Source organism: Salvelinus fontinalis, chromosome 24, assembly GCF_029448725.1.
Source record: "Salvelinus fontinalis isolate EN_2023a chromosome 24, ASM2944872v1, whole genome shotgun sequence".
NCBI classification, from domain to species: domain Eukaryota; kingdom Metazoa; phylum Chordata; class Actinopteri; order Salmoniformes; family Salmonidae; genus Salvelinus; species Salvelinus fontinalis.
The window spans coordinates 38,825,159-38,847,103 of NC_074688.1; the positions used below are offsets into that span (position 1 = coordinate 38,825,159).

Below are 21,945 nucleotides of genomic sequence, written 5' to 3' on the forward strand. Positions count from 1 at the left end.
GTTCCGGGGTGCATCCAATGGCATTGAGGAGTACACCACCTCAGTCACCGGCTTCATCAATAAGTGCAATGACGACGTTGTCCCCACAGTGACTGTACGTACCAGAAGCCATGGATTACAGGCAACATCCGCACCGAGCTAAAGGCAAGAGTCGTTTTTGGGGGTATCTGTACTTCACTTTACTATTTATATTTTTGACAACTTTTAATTTACTTTTACTCCACTACATTCCTAAAGAAAATGTTTTACATTTTATCCCATACGTTTTCCCAGACACCCAAAAGTACTCGTTACATTTTGATTGCTTAGCAGGACAGGAGAATTGGCCAATTCATGAGCGTATCAAGAGAACATCCCTGGTCATCCCTACTGCCTCTGATCTGGCGGACTCACTAAACACAAATGCTTCGCTTGTAAATTATGTCAGTGTTGGAGTGTTCCCCTGGCTTTTCATAAATAACAACAAAAAAACTGAACTTTTCAACTACTTACTATTTTTTTTAGCTACTTAGCATGTTAGCTAACCCTCCCCCTGACCCTAACCTTAACCCTGTTATCAATACCTTCCCCTAACCTTAACCCAAACCCTAATGCCTAGCTAACATTAGCCAGCAAGCTAACTTTAGTCACTTAGCTTTAATTCGTAACATATAATACATTTTGCAAATTCGTAATATGTTGTACATTCGCAAATTCGTAATACATTGTACCTTTTTGCTAATTCGTAACATATAATACGAATAGTAATTGGTAACATATCATACAAAATGGGTGATGGAGATCCACAATTTAATACATAACATACGAAACTTAACATATCATACTAAATGGAGTGTCTGAGATTTACATCCATAATATTACGAAATGCTCTGAGACCAGGTTGCTCAAAACAAATCCATTCAGCCACCTTGCTTTAGTCAGCACAATTAGCTTCACATTGTCAAAACAGGAGAAAATACACAAAAAAAATACAGAATAAGAAACACATTCCATCTTTGGTTTAATTTCATCTCCCGCGTACTATTGATTCACAAAGTAGATAATAGTTACAAAAGGAATATTATTACATAAAACCAACAATGCATTTACTTTTAGTGACAGTTCATACGATGCCACTGAATACTGTGTAGGTGATCATTTCACCTCCATAAAAGTCGCTATTAACACCGACCAAACTCCTGCAATTTTATTGATACTAAAAAAAACTGTCAAACCATGAGACGGGGGAAGATAGACAACAACATGACAAACTAACAAGGCTAATTAAAAAATATAAACAGTTAGAAATGTGAGACATTTGTTTTGAAAAACTGCATGACAATCCAGTGTAAAATGTATATTAAAAATGTATATTTGGCAGATTTCATTAAAATATACTGCCTGTTTATAAAAGATTTGTTCACAAGAAATATGAAATGTGTCTTGAAAAGCAAAATAGTTAGAAGCATTCTGATAATAGAATGTTTCTGTCATTGCAGCAAATCAGTCATTACAAACACCCCAACAAATAAAACATTGATGAAGTGTCCAGAGGGAATATAGTGAGTTTCTCTCTTCCTCTCTTATAGTAAAGTGTAATAGTAAAGTGTCTGGTCAAAACACTCAACACGTAGCCTCATTGTAAGACCCACCCTCTAGCCCCTTTTTAAAAACACCTCAAATGAGAACCAGCCGTGGGTTTCCACGGTTTCCTCTGACTCTGTTATAATAAGAATAACACCTTCGCTAGTCAACGACTTTCCTGGCAAAGAACAGACCCTCCTCTGTACAGCTTCTCTTTTTTCCCTCGCTTCCTCCTCTGTTCCCTCCTCCTTCTCTTAATAATCCTGTTCTGCTACTTGGTTGATTGATGTGAGCTGTACCGTGATCAAACTATTCCACAAACCCGGCTCCTCACAAGTCCACATGGGGAAAATAGTCTTTCCTGACATTGTACATCATAAGACGCACTGTGAAGTTACTGTGTCCGTTTAGAGTTTATTGTCCAGGGGTTTTATATTCCCCTTTAGTCAGCGCTGGTGCTCACAGCACACGTACATATGTGACCCGTGAGTCTGTGCCCAGGTGGTTTTTGGCCAGGCACTTGTAGGTGCCAGAATCTGCTGTAGTGGGTCTCTGGATGATCAGCGTGCCCTGAGGGTGGAGCAGCTCGCTGCCCGTGGGCCGCCCTTTCCCCGCCGTGGAGAGCACAGAGCGGTCAGGCAGCTCCCAGGTAATCTCTGGCTTTGGGATCCCGATGGCAGCACAGTTGAGCTGTATGGGCGCCGTCGCCATCGCTGTCACGGTGAGAGGGGGTCCCGTGGAGATGCGGGGAGGGTAGGCGATGATGATGACTGACACTGTGAGAACCGCCTCGCCAGCGTCGTTCCGCGCCCGACAAACATAGTTTCCCCGGTCATGGAGGGTTGTGTCCTTGACCACCAGGGTCCCATTCTCCATCAACTGGTGGCGTCCATGGACCTGCGGCCTGGTCAGGGTGTGGCCCCCAGGGATGGTCCAGTAAATCCTGGGTCTGGGGCTACCATCAGCCAGGCAGTGAAGGAACAGAGGGTCACCAGACACACTGCGTATGATCCCTCTGGGCCTGGTGAGGATTAAAGGCTTCTGGCCCACCTCCAGAACTATCAGCTTCTCAATGTAGCCCACCGAGTTCTTAGCGGCACAGCGGTACTTCCCAGCATCCTCCTTGCTGGGGTTGTAGATGACGAAGGTTCCGTCGTTGCCTAGGTGTTGGCGTGAGCCCCGGTTGGGGCCCCCGATGAAGCGGGTTCCGTTGGGTAGCAGCCAGATGATCTCTGGTGTTGGGTGACCATCGGCAGAACAGTTCAGGACCGTGGTCTTCCCCATACGGGTCATTACTCTCTCGTTGAAGGGGTTCTTGAAGATAGGCCTTCGGAGCATGTCAGTGACCTCCAGCTGCACCACCATCACTGCTTCTCCTCCGTCGTTCCTCGCCATGCAGATGAACTCCGCCATGTCTGTCGGCCGGACGTTCCGGAACTCGAGCGTTCCATTGTGATGGACGTTGATCCTGCTGCCGAAGTACGGAGCGTTCAGGAAGATGTTATCTGGCATGATCCAGGTAATCTTGGGAAGCGGGTCTCCAGTGGCCTTGCAGTCTATGAACTTCCTGGAGTATTTGGTGGCAGTGTCTTTCACCACGATCCTGTTCTGGGAGTTGCCATTGATCACCGGAGGGTTGCCATCGATATCCATCTTGTAAACTTTGCTGTCATCCCCGGCGGTGTTACGAGCCATGCACACGTACTCCCCAGCATCCACCAGCTTAACATCCTGGATGTCCAGGGAGCCGTTGACGTGCATCAGATAGCGTTCGTTGGAGGCTGCGATCATGTCGTTAGTAGGGAGCATCCACAGGATTTTGGGCTTGGGCTCGCCCGTGGCTTCGCAGTCAAAGCGGATTGTGCCACCAGGCTTCACCTGGGCGTAGGTCCGGCTGGGCGTCCGTATTCGTGGCGCTGCCGTCACCACGGTGATGTGGACGTGCATCTCGTCCTTGCCCAGCTGGTTCTCGGCGTAGCACGTGTAGTCTCCCTCCTCCGCCATGCCCACCTGTAGACAGACACAACACCAGCAGTTCAGAGTCAGAGGACTACATCTAGTCACACTGAGTTAACTAATGAATACTGCCCATTATTTCTATAGAGTAGCAGAACAATGTAAGATTGCACACCTGATTAAGATAGAGCGTGCCATTTTCAAACAGGATGTATCGCCGTGCGCGTCCCCCTCCACTACTGCTGTCTGCCTGCAGGGCGCTGTTGACCATGGTGCCGTCCGGCAGGCCCCAGGAGATCTCTGGCTCCGGGGTTCCAGATGCCTTACAGTCCACCTTCAGGTCGTTGCCGTAGGGGACCTGCTTCTTTCCGTACATCTTGGGATCGATCTTGGCCGGCTTCATGGACACAGTGACCTTCATGAGCTGGAGGTCGTCTCCCACCTTGCTGCGCGCCACACACAGGTAGTCCCCAGCATCCTTGTCACTCACAGAGTCTATGACCAGGGTGCCGTTGTCCAGGACCTGGATCCGGTTTCCCATCCTGATGAAGAGATAAAAAAAGAGTTATTGTCATTATTTGAAGATAGCAACACATAACCGATAAAGCAGTGGAAAGAAACAAAGCCATTTTATTCAATATAATATTATTTCGATTTTCAACGCTTACAATTTTTTTTCACAAAGATTACATTTCTTATGTTTGATTTTACAATAACATGTTCCATGTTAAAATATTATGCAGATGTACAATAGGCCCTGTAGGGGTGTGGGGTTTAGGAATATTTTCTGTTTCAATTGGAACATTCTGGAACAGAGTCTAATGACTTCTCCTCCTGACGTGAACACCGTCTAATGACTTCTCCTCCTGCTTGGTACTTCCATCCATCTCCATAAAAAAACAAAACATAAGTTGAATGGTGTGCCTGCTACAGCCCACAGACTGTCCACTAGGTAGGGCCCGTGCTCATGGAACTGACACACAGAGACAGGGGGATGGAGGGACAGAGAGATGCCATTCTTACAGGGCCAGACAGGCTTACAGCAGATCAGCCTATGTGTGTTTCACCTGGGTCTGTCTTTTATCAAGGTCGTTGGCAATGACTCACAATAATGGTTTGTTCCGAATCCTACTACAGTTGCAGATAATAATAAAACACTGATAGAAAACTTGTCAGGGTTGCCAAGACAGCCACCATAACAGTTTAAATCAAACAAGAAACACAGGGAGGGGGAAAGCATTCCACTAAGTGTCATTATTTACAAAATGCACCTAATGAAATAGGTGGGAAATAATGATTCAATGAACTGACCAGTGAATCAAACCATTCAGCTAATGAAATGAGGGGGCGTGGGGGGGGGATAACAATTCAATGAACTGACCAGTGAATCAAACCATTTAGCTAATGAAATAGAGGGGGTGGGGGAAATAATGATTCAATGAACTGACCAGTGAATCAAACCATTTAGCTAATGAAATAGAGGGGGTGGGGGGAATAACGATTCAATGAACTGACCAGTGAATCAAACCATTTAGCTAATGAAATAGGGGGGTGGGGGGAATAATGATTCAATGACCAGACCAGTGAATCAAACCATTTAGCTAATGAAATAGGGGGGGTGGGGGGAATAACGATTCAATGACCAGTGAATCAAACCATTTAGCTAATGAAAAAGGGGGGGTGGGGGGAATAACGATTCAATGACCAGTGAATCAAACCATTTAGCTAATGAAATAGGGGGGGGGGGGGGGGGATAACGATTCAATGACCAGTGAATCAAACCATTTAGCTAATGAAATAGGGGGGGTGGGGGGAATAACGATTCAATGACCAGTGAATCAAACCATTTAGCTAATGAAATAGGGGGGGGGGGGATAACGATTCAATGACCAGTGAATCAAACCATTTAGCTAATGAAATAGGGGGGGGGGGGGGGGGATAACGATTCAATGACCAGTGAATCAAACCATTTAGCAAATGAAATAGGGGGGGTGGGGGGAATAACGATTCAATGACCAGTGAATCAAACCATTTAGCTAATGAAATAGGGGGGGGGGGGGGGGATAACGATTCAATGACCAGTGAATCAAACCATTAGACACTGACTTTTTTTACTGTTACATTCACAAAAGAGGCGTTGTGTTTTTTGGGGGGGGGCCAATGTTCTACATAAGTCTCTGTCACGAAATATATACAAGCTCTATTTTCAGAGGTTGCATGCAGAGAGGATACATGGCAGAATGTCAACTACATTATTAGGAGCAATATAAAGTCCTCCATCAGCATGCCATTGTTCTTCTGGTTCTCCCAAGTTCCTCTTTTAAAAAACTCTGACTGGGTCCTTGCTCAAATAAAATAAAACTTGTTCATGTTGATATCCGGTCTAAATGCTCGTCGTCTTGTTATTTTGGCAAATAGCCCCTTCAGTTATTCTGGTCTCAGGTTTTCCCCAGCTAAGAACCGCTGCTAATGGAGAAAACATTAAGAGGCTAAATAAGGTCATTCTACTGGGTCATATTCATTGGGTTCAACAGCATGCTAAGGCTTGTCAAGAGATGTTATATTATGGTTTCAGTGGAAGACTATCGTGTACCTTTTGTCCTCGGGGAGATTCCAGCTCATTAATTAACATGCAGCTGTAGATCAAATCAAATCAAATCAAATCAGATGTTTAGTTCCTGCTAAGGATCATTAACGGTGTCGTCTGAATATCAATATAAAGGAAACTTTTTCCTGGATAGGTCCAAACACCTGTGTGAGTGTTGAAATGTTGATACTGAAATGAATAAAAAATTGCCTGTATAAATTGAAATATTATTGTCACCACAACATCAGTCTTAGAGGACATGAACACTGGCACGCTATTCTTTTGAAAACAAAGTCCACTGTTAATTATAAACACACTCAGACAAAGCAAGCCAAACATAATTTTCCTTCCAACTGATACTTAGATTTTCAGATCTGACAGGATTTCACATGCAGCTCCAGTTTCTTCTAGATTACATTAATCATGATAATACCCGTTCCATTGAGCTATCAGATCGGTTATACCTTAAATCCACACACTCAAGGAGCTCAAGCATCTTATTTACCTTCTCTCCTGATGTTAAAAACATGGGGACAGACTAATCTGACTATTATAAAAACATGGGGACAGACTAATCTGACTATTATAAAAACATGGGGACAGACTAATCTGACTATTATAAAAACATGGGGACAGACTAATCTGACTATTATAAAAACATGGGGACAGACTAATCTGACTATTATAAAAACATGGGGACAGACTAATCTGACTATTATAAAAACACGGGGACAGACTAATCTGACTATTATAAAAACATGGGGACAGACTAATCTGACTATTATAAAAACACGGGGACAGACTAATCTGACTATTATAAAAACATGGGGACAGACTAATCTGACTATTATAAAAACATGAAACACCATTATTCCCTACCTTAGGGGTAGCACCCTGAGGGTCAACGCAGGAAGCTGAAAATGAGGGGGAAATGGAGACCCTAAACCAGAAGTTTAAAATGAAAACAGAGATACTGTACAGTGTAACAGAGCAGTCTTTACATGATGTGTTCAGTCTGTCTTCATTTTGTCTGTTTTCCATCCACGTTTCTGTACATTTTCAAACTTCAGGGTTTTAGGTGCTCAGTGCATGGATGGCCTAACTCAACCTTATACTGGAGAGGCACAATACCTCTCGCTGGAGAACCCCAGTCGAAGCTCTCTGCACTGGAAACGCAAGTAAATCATTTGGGGAGAAGTTACAATAACATCTCTTTTGGTGGTTTTAAATACAGCTGTGTTGTAACACAAAGAACTTGCATACTTTTTAGTGCGTGTGTTTATCTGCTGGCGTGTGATTGTGTCTGTACGCCTCAGAATAGTCTGTGTGATCACGTGTGTAATACAGACTAAGTAATCATTACCTGTGCCACTGGTCCACCACAGCCTTGGACGGCAGTCTCCAGATGATCCTGGGTTTGGGGTCCCCGGTGGCCGAGCAGTTCAGCCTCAGCTGGTCCCCATACGCCAGCTCTGTCCTGCGGTGTGATGCCTCCACGATCTCAGGAGCCATCTCCTTCTTCTCCACCGTCAGCGTCACCACCCTGCGCTCCGACCCTGTAGAGCTGGTGACGATGCACTCGTACTTCCCACTGTCCGTGGCGGCCGTATCGGTCAGGTGGAGCGTCCCGTTGGCGAACACAGACACCCTGGGGTCCACAGAGGGCTTCAGGGGCAGCACCGCCATCCCATCATAGAGGACCCAGTACACGGTGGGCTGGGGGCTGCCCTGAGCGGTACAGGGTAACCACAGGCTCTGACCCACACCGGCCTGGACCTGCTGTCGTTTGGCCTCCAGGATGCCAGGAGGTGCTGCCACCACCTGCAGTCTGACAGTGGCAGTGTCAGCTCCTGCTGGGTTACTGGCGATGCACTTGTAGTGGCCCCGGTCATACACAGACACCTGCTTGATGAGCAGAGTGCCCTCTGGGGTCACTGACACTCTGGAGCCCGAGTTGTGGCCCCTGACTTGGGTGAGGTTGGCCAGGATCCAGGAGACCAGAGGGGTGGGGCGACCCTCTGCCTTGCACTTCATCTCCACTGTCTTCCCTGAGTGGGACTTGATCTCCCGTACCTTGGGCTCCAGGATGCGTGAGGGGTAGGCCACCACGGACAGGGTGACCAGGAGCTTGTCCGACCCCTGCTCGTTCTCAGCCAGGCAGAGGTACTGGCCACGGTCTTTGATGTTGGCGTTCTGGATGGACAGAGTGCCGTTCGGGAACACCTCAAACTTGCCCATCTTGCTGTTGATGGTTATTGTGCTTCCTGAAAGGGAGCGAGAGAGGGAGGAAGAGGGATGGAAAAAGAGAGAGATGGAGAAAGAGATAGATATGGGGAGAAAAAGAGACAGAGAGAGAGAGAGATATGGCGAGAAAGATGAGCGAGAGAGAGAGAGAGAGAGAGAGAGAGAGAAAGAAAGAGAGAAAGGGAGGTATAGAAAGAGAGAGGGGGGCAGAGAGAGAGGGAAGTATAGAGAGAGAGATGGAGAAAGAGAGATATGGAGAGAAAAAGAGATGAAGAGAGAGATTTGGAGAGAAAGATGAGCGAGAGGAAAAAAGAGAGAGAGAGAGAGAGAGAGGGACAGAGAGGGAGAGAAAGAGATGGAAAGAGATGGAGGGCACGAGAGAGAATATATAAATGAACATACAGTATAGCTTCATTCCAAAGTAGTTTTATAACATAATATCTATACCCTGTTATTTTCCATACCAGTGCTTGAAGAGAAGCGTTTCCAGCTGATGGTGGGTTCAGGACTGCCCACGGCCTCACAGGGCAGGAAGGCGTCTGAGTTGGACAGGACAGTGAAGCTGGCAGCGTTGCCTCCCACGATCCTGGGCTTGGTGAGCATGTCCTTGGTGGACCGCTCAAAGCCCACAATCTTAGCCGTTGTCGTATCATAGCCGGTGATGTGGGTATAGGCGTTGGAGATGGCATCGTCTATGTCCTTGCTGTTGTAGGGGGCTTTGGCGTGCCCCTGCTCTGCTTCCAGAATAGTCAGTGTGTCAAAGGTCAGGGTCTTGTCTGGGCCTCTGCTGGCCCTGTTACTGGACACCTTGGGCCTGGTTCTCCTGATCATGGGTCTCTGTGTGATCTGGTAACGACTGTCTCTCCCTGACGGGCGCCTGATGTTAGTGTTCACTCTGATGGGGTCGGTGTTAGTCTGGACGCGGGTTGATGATGTAGTGTAAGGCCTTGAGGTGGTGGTTGGATAAGTTGTGGTAGAGGTCATTCTGGGCCTGGTGATGGAAGTGTAGGCTCGTGGATGGTTAGTAGAGGACTTCATCTCATCTGTCCAGTTCTCATTATCGTACGAGTCGGAGTCTGTGGTGGTTTTCCCCTTAGAGGTCGTGTCAGTGGACACAGTCACTGCAGACCTATCTGATTCTCTGGACGGCGTGTACAGGGGCTTGGAGACGGAGACGGTATGTGTGGGATATGTGGTGGTCTCCACGGTGGTCTCCATGGTGGTTTCTGTGGGATATGTGGTGGTCTCCATGGTGGTCTCCATGGTGGTTTCTGTGGGATATGTGGTGGTCTCCATGGTGGTCTCCATGGTGGTTTCTATGGGATATGTGGTGGTCTCCATGGTGGTCTCCACGGTGGTTTCCATAGTGGTTTCTATGGGATATGTGGTGGTCTCCATGGTGGTTTCCATGGTGGTTTCTATGGGATATGTGGTGGTCTCCATGGTGGTCTCCATGGTGGTTTCTATGGGATATGTGGTGGTCTCCATGGTGGTTTCCATAGTGGTTTCTATGGGATATGTGGTGGTCTCCATGGTGGTTTCCATGGTGGTTTCTATGGGATATGTGGTGGTCTCCACGGTGGTTTCCATAGTGGTTTCTATGGGATATGTGGTGGTCTCCATGGTGGTCTCCATGGTGGTTTCTATGGGATATGTGGTGGTCTCCATGGTGGTTTCCATGGTGGTTTCTATGGGATATGTGGTGGTCTCCATGGTGGTTTCCATGGTGGTCTCCATGGTGGTTTCCATGGTGGTTTCTATGGGATATGTGGTGGTCTCCATGGTGGTTTCCATAGTGGTTTCTATGGGATATGTGGTGGTCTCCATGGTGGTTTCCATGGTGGTTTCTATGGGATATGTGGTGGTCTCTATTGTGGTCTCCATGGTGGTTTCCATGGTGGTTTCTATGGGATATGTGGTGGTCTCCATGGTGGTCTCCATGGTGGTTTCCATGGTGGTTTCTATGGGATATGTGGTGGTTTCCATGGTGGTTTCCATGGTGGTTTCCATGGTGGTTTCCATGGTGGTTTCCATGGTGGTTTCTATGGGATATGTGGTGGTCTCCATGGTGGTTTCCATGGTGGTTTCCATGGTGGTCTCCATGGTGGTCTCCATGGTGGTTTCTATGGGATATGTGGTGGTCTCCATGGTGGTTTCTATGGGATATGTGGTGGTCTCCATGGTGGTTTCCATGGTGGTCTCCATGGTGGTCTCCATGGTGGTTGAAGGCTCTGTTGATTCTATGGTGGTGCTGGGGGCTGTTATGTTTTTTTTTAAAGGCCTCCTGCCCCTGAAAGGCCTCCTGCCCCCTAACCCTCCATTTGGTCTCCGGTTTCCCCCAAATCTACGGGATAGGTACCCCACTGACCCTCCATTTGGTCTCCGGTTTCCTCCAAATCTACGCGATAGGTACCCCACTGACCCTCCGGATTCAGACACAGAGGACGAGGCCTCATCTGTGTCTTCTCTTGGGGCAGGTGGGGAGGCGATGGCCTGGGTGTCTGGGGAAGACTCTGTGGTGGGGGAGGACCTGTAGTCATAGGCTGGGGTTGTAGTTCCACGGCTAGTGCCAGGCTGGGGTGTGGTCGAGGCCTCAGGTGTTTTAGGCGATGTTGTTGGTGTGACTACCCGCTGACCACCTGTCTTCTTCTCATCTTCATCACAGTCACAATCTGAAAAAGCAGCAACAATAACAATCATCATTACATTTACATTTAACATTTTCATCATCATCATGGCTATCATCATCATCATCATCATCAGTATCACCATCATCATCATCATGGCTATCATCATCATCATCATCATCATCATCATCATCATGGCTATCATCATCATCATCATCATCATCACCATCATCATGGCTATCATCACCATCATCATGGCTATCATCACCATCATCATGGCTATCATCATCATCATCATGGCTATATTCAGCATCATGGCTATCATCATCATCATTTTCACCATCATGGCTATCATCATCATCATCATCATCATCATCATCATCATCATCATCATCATCATCATCATCATCATCGTCATGGCTATCATCTTCATCGTCATCATCATCATCACCATCATCGCCATGGCTATCATCATCATCATCATAATCATCATCATGGCTATCATCACTATCATCATCATCATCATCATCATCATGGCTATCATCACTATCATCATCATCATCATCATCATCCTCATGGCTATTATCATCATCATCATCATCACCATGGCTATCATCATCATCATCATCATCATGGCTATCATTATCATCATCATAATCATCATCATGGCTATCACCATCATCATCATCATCATCATCATCATCATCATCATCATCATCATCATCATGGCTATCATCATCACCATCATGGCTATTATCATCATCATCACCATGGCTATCATCATTTTCACCATCATCATCATCATCATCATCATCATCATCATCATCATCATCATCATCTCCATCATCGTCATGGCTATCATCTTCATCGTCATCATCATCATCACCATCATCGCCATGGCTATCATCATCATCATCATAATCATCATCATGGCTATCATCACTATCATCATCATCATCATCATCATCATCATGGCTATCATCACTATCATCATCATCATCATCATCATGGCTATTATCATCATCATCATCACCATGGCCATCATCATCATCATCATCATCACCATGGCTATCATCATCATCATCATCATCACCATGGCTATCATCATCATCAACATCATCATGGCTATCATTATCATCATCATCATCACCATCATGGCTATCATCATCATCATCATCATCATCATCATCATCATCATCATCATCATCATCATCATCATGGCTATTATCATCATCATCACCATGGCTATCATCATCATCATCATGGCTATCATCATTTTCACCATCATCATCATCATCATCATGGCTATCATCATCATCATCATGGCTATCATCATCATCATCATAATCATCATCATGACTATCATCATCATCATCATAATCATCATCATGACTATCATCATCATCATCATAATCATCATCATGACTATTATCATCATCATCATCATCATCATGGCTATTATCACCATCATCATCATCATCATGGCTATTATCATCATCATAATCATCATCATGGCTATTATCATCATCATCATCATCATCATGGCTATTATCATCATCATCATCATCATCATGGCTTTTATCATCATCATCATCATCATGGCTATCATCATCATCATCATAATCATCATCATGACTATTATCATCATCATCATCATCATCATGGCTATTATCACCATCATCATCATCATCATGGCTATTATCATCATCATCATCATCATCATGGCTATTATCATCATCATCATCATCATCATGGCTTTTATCATCATCATCATCATCATGACTATTATCATCATCATCATCATCATCATGGCTATTATCACCATCATCATCATCATCATGGCTATTATCATCATCATCATCATCATCATGGCTATTATCATCATCATCATCATCATCATGGCTATCATCACCATGATCATCATCATCTTCATCTTCATAATGGCTATCATCATTTTCACCATCATCATCATCATCATCATCATGATTATCAACACCACCATCATCATCATCATCTTCATCATCATCACCATCATCATCATCATGGATATTATCATCAGCATCATCATCATCAACATTATCATTATCATGGATATCATCATCACCATTATCATCATCATGGCTAACATCACCATCGTCATCATCATCATGGCTATCATCATCACCATCATCATCGTTTGGCTCTTCCTCATGGCTCAAGTCTCTCACCAACAAAGATAATGTCAACATCAAAGACAAGAAACTACATATCATATTTCAACAACATGACATAACTTACCTGTGGTCAGCTCCATAGTGTAGGGAACTGTGCTGTTGCCTTGCTTCTTCACCGTGGTGGGCTGTTTGAGTTTGTTCAGGATGGACTGGATGTCTGTGATCCGGTTGGGCTTGATGAACCTCCTCCTGCCAGGGAAGTTCCTCCTCCGGCCCCCTCCTCTTCCTCCTCCTCCTCCTCCTCCTCCTCCTCGGCCCTTCATAGGAGGGATGATGTGGATCTGCTGGCGGGAGATGATGGTGGAGCCTGCAGGCAGACGGGGGGACTTGATCCTCTGGGTGGTGTGGACGGTGATCTCATCCTGCTCTGTCTCTGTGGTGGTGACTGCAGTGAAGGTGATCTGGCTGTCTGGGTCAGTGGCTGTGTGGATCTCAGGCTCTTTGTGGGGTGATCTGGGACTGTCCATCACGAGGGTGACATTGGGATCGGTGAGGAGCGATAGCGCCGCCTCGGTGGAGGTATCTGGTTCTGCAGGTGTTTCTTTGGAGAACAGGATCTGGGTCTCGTCTGTGGTGTTGGTCACGGCGAGGAGGAGCGTGACGGGTTGTCTCAGAGGTACTGTCGTGTTCCTCTCCAAAGAGTACGACTCACCACTAGACCCACTATTTCTGTGGCTGTATTGAAAGACGGCCTCACCCTGAGTTTCATTGATACTCCCTGTGCTGTGGCTGCTGTGGGTGAATGTGGACTCGATGGGTGTGGCATCTGACCGGGTGTATGAATCTGTCGTCACTGCTGTAACTCTGTCAGTATTTTCTGTTGTTACAGTGAAACTAGTCCGACTGTCATCTGGGATCTCCATGGTTGTCATGACACTGGTTTCACTGTTGTCGGTGGTTGCCATGACATTACTCTGATTTTTTAAATTCTCTATGCTTGCAGTTACACCCATCATACTTTCATCTGGAGTATCTGTGGTTGGCATGACGCTGGTTGGTAAAACAATGAGTCTGTCTTCATGAGACAGACCCTCCCCAGATCCAGCATCCCCATCCCCAGACATGTCAGGCTCTGAATCTCCTTTTTCTTTCACACTCTTTGTCTTTGTTGTTAAACCACCTTGGGCCTTCTTCATGAACTCTGCAAATCTCTGGGGGTTTACTTTCCTGGAGGCTTCATCAAATACCCTCCTGTTGCTCCATATGCGTCTACTGCTGGCTGGGCTCCTCCTTCTCCCCCAAGAGCCCCCTGATCCTCTGCCCTGAGAGGAAGACCTGAGTCTGGGGTAGGGCCTGTCTAATGTGATGGTCCTGGACTCCTGGATGGTTCTGTCAGAGGGGCTGGAGGAAAGGACCTCACTGTGGGAATACTCCCTCTCCTCTATGGCCCCGGTAACCTCAACCCCAGCCTCTGCCCCTGACCCCTCTCTATCCACCACTGTCACCTTTCTGGACCCCTCCCCAGTGACTGTCACTTGGGACGTCAACAGGTCCACCCCCAGGTAGTTAGCACTGAGACACCTGTAAAACCCCCGGTCTCTGGAGGTCAGATCTTTAATTCCTAGAGTCCCGTTCCTATAGAGCTTCCTGTTCCCATAGGATTTATCCAGCACTGTGTGGTCAGGTAGAATCCACTGGACCGAGGCATCAGGGCTGCCTGCGGACCCACAGTCTAGAACCAGGCTGTGGCCCAGAGGCCGTGAGAGCTTGACCCCGTTGACCTCCACTTCCTCCACATCAGGAGACAGCACGGTGACGCGGAAGCTGAGCACGTCTGCGTCCAGGTAGTTAGTGGCGATGCAGCGATAAAGCCCAGTGTCTGAGGTGTCTGTTCCTCTCAGGGTCAGCCTGCCATCAGCGGTGATCACTATCCTGCGATCTTCGCTGGAGTAGGGTGCTCGCACCTTACTGCCGTCCGATAAGATCCACTCTACAGAGGGTTTTGGTTCCCCAAAGGTCTTGCAGTTGAGCTCCACCACCCCACCTTAAAATCACAACAAGAATCACATCAATAAATTGATTTCTTTTAAATGCACATTGCTATATTGTAGTTCTTGAAAGTATGTTACAGTACATACATTATATGGGCACATTTCTACCCATCCACGACACATTGTGTACTGTAGGACCCCACCTATGAGGACAGAGTGCTCAGTCTGGGTCTGGTTGTCTCGTTTGATGATGGTCCAGCTGTAACGGTCCCTCCTCTGCGACACCTTGTTCTCCACACGCAGGTTGACCACTGACCTGTACTTAATGTGCAATGTGGAGAATGTGGTTGTAGTGCGGTCCAGCTGAAAGTTGACCTCTCCCTGCATCAACCATGCAGGTGAAGCCTTAATCTCAGCCTCAACGTCTGTGTGGATTTCATCACGTCCCTCCTTTGGTCTGATCTGGGTGTACTTGTAGATCATGTCTGGGGTCCTAGAGAGCATCAACCCTCTCTCTAGTCTCATGGGAACGTCACTGTACGTAGCCAGGATGCGCCAGAGCTGTTGGATGTGCTCATAGTCAATATTACAGACCAGCCATGTAGAGATGGTGGTGGATAGCATGGTTACGTTCTTCTCCCCCTCCTCCACCTGGGTTAGAGTCAGGTTCTCCATGGCTGATGGTCTCTGGACTGTGCAGGTAAGGCTAGCGTCATTGTGGAACTGAGCTGTTAGATTCATCTGCAGGGATCCAATTGGGGCTATGAAGTCCCGGGGGGAGACAGGGGTGTAATCCCCCTCGTCCAGGCTGACGTTCCTCTGCTTCAGATGGGGGTGGATCCAGGGCTTGGTACAGGTGAAGGCATCACGGGGAAGCTGGGTTAGGCTCTTGCCTCTAGAGGGAGCGGGGGTCTCACAGACGGGACAGGCCTGACCTCTGGCATACTTCCTGTCTCGCTTGCATTTCAGCGCAGCTGAAAAACAAGTTCATCATTGAATTTATATTTACATTTTTATGTCATGATTTAATAACGGTTGGTTCCCTAATTTCCATGTTTTCACACTCCTTCAAAATGTTGTTTATAATACTGTTCTAAATCACAGTTGGTATAAAGAAATAATACATATATATTATATATATATATATAAGAGTATCTGGAGATATATTTACATTTGCTGATGTCATTATTTGATAAAACAGTAGAGCCTTTGTTCCCACCTTTTAGTAATTTGAAGTACTACATGTCACGCTGAGATTGAAAAAAGTGAAACAGCGGTGTTTCCAACAATCTGTCCCCAGTAAAGATTAATCTGTCTTCTTTGGACAAGCATGGTTTTCCTGTGGGAGGTTGTCCCACGCAACATCACTTTACTGAATAAATAAACGCTGTTTTTCACTCTGTTTCATGGTATACATTCATGCATGTAGAGATTCCACCAGATGTACCTTGGTCTTCCCTGGTTTATTTCAATTTATGATCAATTTTTATGTATAGTAACTGTCAACGGAACTGGGGGCCTACTCGGTTTAGTGAAACATTCAGAATGTTGCAGACAGAAATGTACTATATCTTTACCTGAATTTCTCTCCGCCCACTCTGGGAACCAAGCCATGCGACAGTCGCAGGACCAGGGGTTGCCGTGGAGATAGACATTCTCCAGCTGAGAGCAGCCAGTGAAGACATCTTTGGGTAAGCTGGCGAGGAGGTTGTCAGACAGGTGGATGTTCCTAACGGAGGACACCTTGAACACCTGGCTGTGCCTCAGCGTGATGAAGGTATCCGGGTGAAGCTGCTGGAGCAGGTTGCCCTCCAGGTGGACCAGCTGTAACGTGGTCAGACCGTAGAACGCCTCCGGGTTGATGAACTCGATGCGGTTGTGGTCCATGTGGAGTCGTACCAGTCCCTCCAGGCCTTGGAAGATGTCCTTGTTGATCTCCTTCACTCTGTTGTAGCTCATCTTCAGGACCTGAAGAAAAACACAAGTTGTAGTCGCATAGAGGCCCCTGGAGCGCTGGAGAAAGAGCCACTGCTGGCTTGTTTGAAACACTTCAATAGAAAAACAGTGTCATAAAAGCATCCGGCCAGAGGTTATTCTGTCTGGGAGCACTTCCAGAAGTCATCTGTTTACTCAATTTGAGTAAATCAAAGCAGTTGTTGTAAGGACCGACGCCGGAGATGAGAAGCAGGTACGGGGGAGTCGAACATTTAATCCGGGAACAGACATGGAACAAGACAGTAACAGCGTCAGCACACGGGTATATAGGGACATATGAACATTAATGTAGAAGCAGGGAACAGAGCGGGGGGAACCAGACAGATATAGGGAAGGTAATGACAGAGGTGACTGAGTCCAGGTGAGTCCAATTAATCGCTGATGCGCGTGACAGGAGAAAGGCAGGTGTGCGTAATGATGATGGTAGGAGTGCTGGGGAGCGTGACGAGCGCTCAGGGAGGGGGGGGGGGGGGGGAGCGGGTGTGTCAGTTGTAAAGTGACGCAGTCCAAATACCCCCTAACCTTAACCCTCAGGGCCTACAAATGGTTCTGGAATATAATATTAACACCACGGCAAAGACTAGTAAAATATTTTTCAAGATGAATTACACCTTGCATTGCTGTTTGAAAGATGTTACTGTAAGGAATTAACTTGTATTTATTCATGTCTTAGCATGCTTGGTTCTGTAGCTCCACTAGATTGGGAAAAGCCTGCTCATCATTTTTTGTTTGGTTGATGGTGGTGGGAAACGCTGTCTCAGGCACCGCTCCAGAATCTCCCATGTTCAGCTGGGCTGAGATCTGGTGATTGAGACGGCCGTGCCATGTGATTTACATCGTTAAATCTCCCATGTTCAGCTGGGCTGAGATCTGGTGATTGAGACGGCCGTGCCATGTGATTTACATCGTTAAATCTCCCATGTTCAGCTGGGCTGAGATCTGGTGATTGAGACGGCCGTGCCATGTGATTTACATCGTTTTCATGCTCATCAGACCATCCAGTGACCACTCGTACCCTGTGGATAGGGGAATTGTCATCCTATGGGGGCATAACTGTGGTAGCCAAAATAAGGGCCAAAATAATGACTTGCCCAGCTGTTATATATTTGAATTTAAACTTTATTTAAATAGGCAAGCCAGTTAAGGACAAAATTACAATACCCCGGCCAAACTCGGAAAACGCTGGGCCAATTGTGCACCGCCCTGTGGGACTCCCAAACACGTCTGGATGTGATACAGCCTAGAATCAAACCAGGGACTGTAGTGACGCCTCTTGAACTGAGATGCAGTGCCTTAGACCTCTGTGCCACTCCCATCATGACCCTAAGCATGATGGGACGATAATTGCTAACTAACTCAGGAACCACACCTGTGTGGAAGCACATGATCTAAATATACTTTACATCCTTCATTTACTCAAGTGTTTCCAATATTTTGTCAGTTACCTGTATATCAACAGGTGTTTATGACAGTGCTGTACGTATACCTGTAAGGACTTGAGGTCTTGAAAGGCCCTGTCAGCGATGCTGTGGATGGTGTTGCTGTGGAGCATCAGCAGCTCCAGGTGTTTCAACCCAGACAGATCATTCTCCCTCAATACGGTTATACTGTTATACCTACAGAGAACAGAGTAGGGAAACAATAGAGCTGTGAATAATTTACTATTGCTCAAAATATAACTCAAATCTACTGTATGTGCATTACTAAGGGGTAAGAAAACAGACTGGGAGAGGGAAAGAGAGAGGGAGAGAGTAGAGAGAGAGAGAGAGAGTCTGACTCTAACCCTAGGTTAATTCTTTCCACAGCCGTCTGGATCTGGCCTGGTATTGCGGTCAGATATCTGAAGGTACAGTGCACTTCGGTGGGAACGTAGCACGCGCACGATTTGGGGCAGCCGCTGGATCCTGGTAGCAGAGCAGCCAAGATAAACACAGCAGTCAGCAGCCACCGCCGCAGGTATGAGGGGACGTCGACACACACACTCATTCTGGAGAGGGAGAGAGCTTCACACTCAGGAGAGAGAGAGAGAGCAGAGAGAGAAAAAGAGAGATAGATAGAGAAAGAGAGAAAGAGAGAGAGAAAAAAATGGAGAGAGAGAGAGAGAGAGAGAGAGAAAATGGAGAGTAAAAAAAGGAGTCAGACAGATTTAGTGTGTGTGTGTGTGTGTGTGTGTGTGTGTGTGTGCGTATATATGAATGTATGTATGTGTGTGTGTGTGTGTGTGTGTGTGTGTGTGTGTACGTGTGTACGTGTGTACGTGTGTACGTGTGTGTGTGTGTGTGTGTGTGTGTGTGTGTGTGTGTGTGTGTGTGTGTGTGTGTGTGTGTGTGTGTGTGTGTGTGTGTGTGTGTGTGTGTGTGTGTGTGTGTGTGTGTGTGTGCGTGTGTGTGTATGTGTGTGTGTGTGTGTGTGTGTGTGCATGATAAGAACAGTGTTTTAAGTTAGCAAATATAAAGCAAAATCCTAATGAATCAGCAGAGATAGTTTTTTAAAAACAATATATCCACTAAATCAATGTAGATAACATTCTAACTCTCCATACCTTTATTCTCCAATCTCTCTTCAAGATGAAAGGAACACGCATGGACTTCCTAAGGGTTCTGAAAGCAAGGTTCTATAACACAAAGTAATATCAGTTTAATAATAGTTCAACATAAGAAAAAAACATATTTCCCAATGCACACAGAGAGGTTGTGGGTAAAGCCTACAGTGCAGTAGTCTAATAATCGCACCGTTCTACAGTTCATTTGCGCTCCTGTCCTAAACCTCATCAACACTTCACCTTTGAGACTCATTTTATGAGTTCATGGTGATGAAATGACACCTTGCTCCTCGAATGAAATTAGCCTGAACTAGTTTAACCACGCAGCATGACTTGATGTCAAAACTTGTTGTTCATTTTCAATGTTTTGAGTTAGTTATTCTTCTACATTCATAAATATTTCCCAGAAGCACACAACAAACTACAGACATTTAATATGAACCATGTTCCATATTATACTTCTACCTCTAATGACGCTATAGCCTCATCTGTCATTCAATTACAAGTTCCCCACACTTTACCACACATACCTGTGTCAGTGGAAGGCTAAATGAATCCACATCCTGAAATGACCTCATATGAATCCCTTTTTTAGGTATAGAGTTAGATCCTAGTAGCCAATTGTAGGGGAAATCCTAGAGGTTGCAAGCCATTCCGTTAGAAGACTACTCCTGCATGTCTGAACTGGGAGTGCTGTGGGAATGAACGGACTGCTCTGAGCGCTAATGTCTAGCTCCCACCCACCCACCTTTGCCTCCTTCATTCCGGTGCGAAGATTTTCCCAGGTACAGATCTAGGATCTGTACCCCCTAGGATCTGTATCCCCCAACCCACTCCTCCAATCCTAACCATAACCAACCAAGTGTGGACAGGTAGCCTAGCGCTTAAGAGTGTTAGGCAAGTAACTGAAAAGTTGCTGGTTCGAATCCCTGAGCTCACTAGTTGAAAAATCAGTTGATGTGCCCTTCGGCAAGGCGCTTACCCCTAATTACTCCAGTAAGTCGCTCTGGATAAGAGTGTCTGCTAAATGATGAAATTGTAAAATGAGACCCAGTGTCTAGGGGAAACTTCACCCTCTTTCCCTTTGTATTGCTACTGTACCCATAGACTTACAGTCATTGTGCTAATGCTAGTTAGTATTGGCTGGCGAAACTACCACTAACTTCCTTCATACAGCACGCAGAGCCATACAAATTATATTTTATTTGTCACATGCGTCATAAACAACAGATGTAGACTAATAGTGAAAGGCTCTTCGCAAACAATGCAGAGTTAAAGAAAGAGATCAAAAAAGATTAGCGAGAGAGAGAGAGAGGGAGAGAGAAAGAGGGAGAAAGAAAGAGAGAGGGAGAAAGAAAGAAAGAAAAAAAGAGAGAGGGAGAAAGAAAGAAAGAAAGAAAGAGAGAGGGAGAAAGAGGGAGAGAGCAGAGAGTGAGAGAGAGAGGGAGCGAGGGAGAGAGAGAGAGATAAAGAGAGAGGGAGAACGAAAGAGAGAGAGAAGGAGAAAGAAAGAGAGAGAGAGGGAGAGAGTGGAGAGAGAGGGAGAGAAATAGTGACACGAGGAATAAACACATAGTGAATAACATATCGTAACTAGTAAGTGGTCCGGAGCCCATAAGATGGCTACTATCCATTGCAGCTCCATCTTGAGAAATGGTTCGAGTTCGAACTTCTAATTTTAAAAATTAATCTCTCTAGAAATAAGTCTCTCACTGTTGCCGCCTGTTATAGACCCCCCTCAGCTCCCAGCTGTGCCCTGGACACCATATGTGAATTGATTGCCCACCATCTATCTTCAGAGTTGGTTCTGTTAGGTGACCTAAACTGGGATGTGCTTAACACCCTGGCCGTCCTACACTCTAAACCAGATGCCCTCAATATCACACAAATGATCAAGGAACCCAGCAGGTACAACCCTAAATCCGTAAACATGGGCACCCTCATAGATATTATCCTGACCAACTTGCCCTCCAAATACACCTCTGCTGTTTTCAATCAGGATCTCAGCGAACACTGCCTCATTGGCTGCATCCGCTATGGGTCTGCGGTCAAATGACCACCCCTCATCACTGTCAAATGCTCCCTAAAACACTTCTGCAAACAGGCCTTTCTAATCGACCTGGCCCAGGTATCCTGGAAGGATATTGACCTCATTCCGTCAGTAGAGGATGCCTGGTTGTTCTTTAAAAGTAATTTCCTCACCATCTTAAATAAGCATGGCACTTTCAAAAAATGTAAAACTAAGAACAGATATATCCCTTGGTTCACTCCAGACCTGACTGCCCTT

General features: G+C 46.0%; 1 protein-coding gene across 1 annotated transcript; it reads right to left on the reverse strand.

The window, feature by feature from the left end:
* Positions 1 to 983: 983 nt before the first annotated feature.
* Positions 984 to 19,123, reverse strand: LOC129822414 (immunoglobulin superfamily member 10-like). Its single transcript, XM_055880682.1, has 10 exons — positions 18,900 to 19,123; positions 18,603 to 18,732; positions 16,699 to 17,089; positions 15,325 to 16,095; positions 13,255 to 15,174; positions 10,575 to 11,022; positions 8,815 to 10,151; positions 7,470 to 8,370; positions 3,695 to 4,061; positions 984 to 3,573 (listed from the first exon to the last, which is right to left on the reverse strand). Exons 1-10 carry the CDS (start codon positions 19,100 to 19,102, stop codon positions 2,023 to 2,025), a joined length of 8,019 nt encoding a protein of 2,672 aa, XP_055736657.1. The 5' UTR covers positions 19,103 to 19,123; the 3' UTR covers positions 984 to 2,022.
* Positions 19,124 to 21,945: the final 2,822 nt, after the last annotated feature.

Bases quoted from the DNA above. Each gene is read 5' to 3' on its own strand.
- LOC129822414 (XM_055880682.1), bottom strand. From the start codon at position 19,102: ATGAGTGTGTGTGTCGACGTCCCCTCATACCTGCGGCGGTGGCTGCTG. The intron at 10,152-10,574 runs AACCACCATGGA...ATATCCCATAGA, and splicing joins ATAGAATCAACAGAGCCTTC to AACCACTATGGAAACCACCA. The intron at 3,574-3,694 runs GTGTGCAATCTT...GTCTGTCTACAG, and splicing joins GCACGCTCTATCTTAATCAG to GTGGGCATGGCGGAGGAGGG.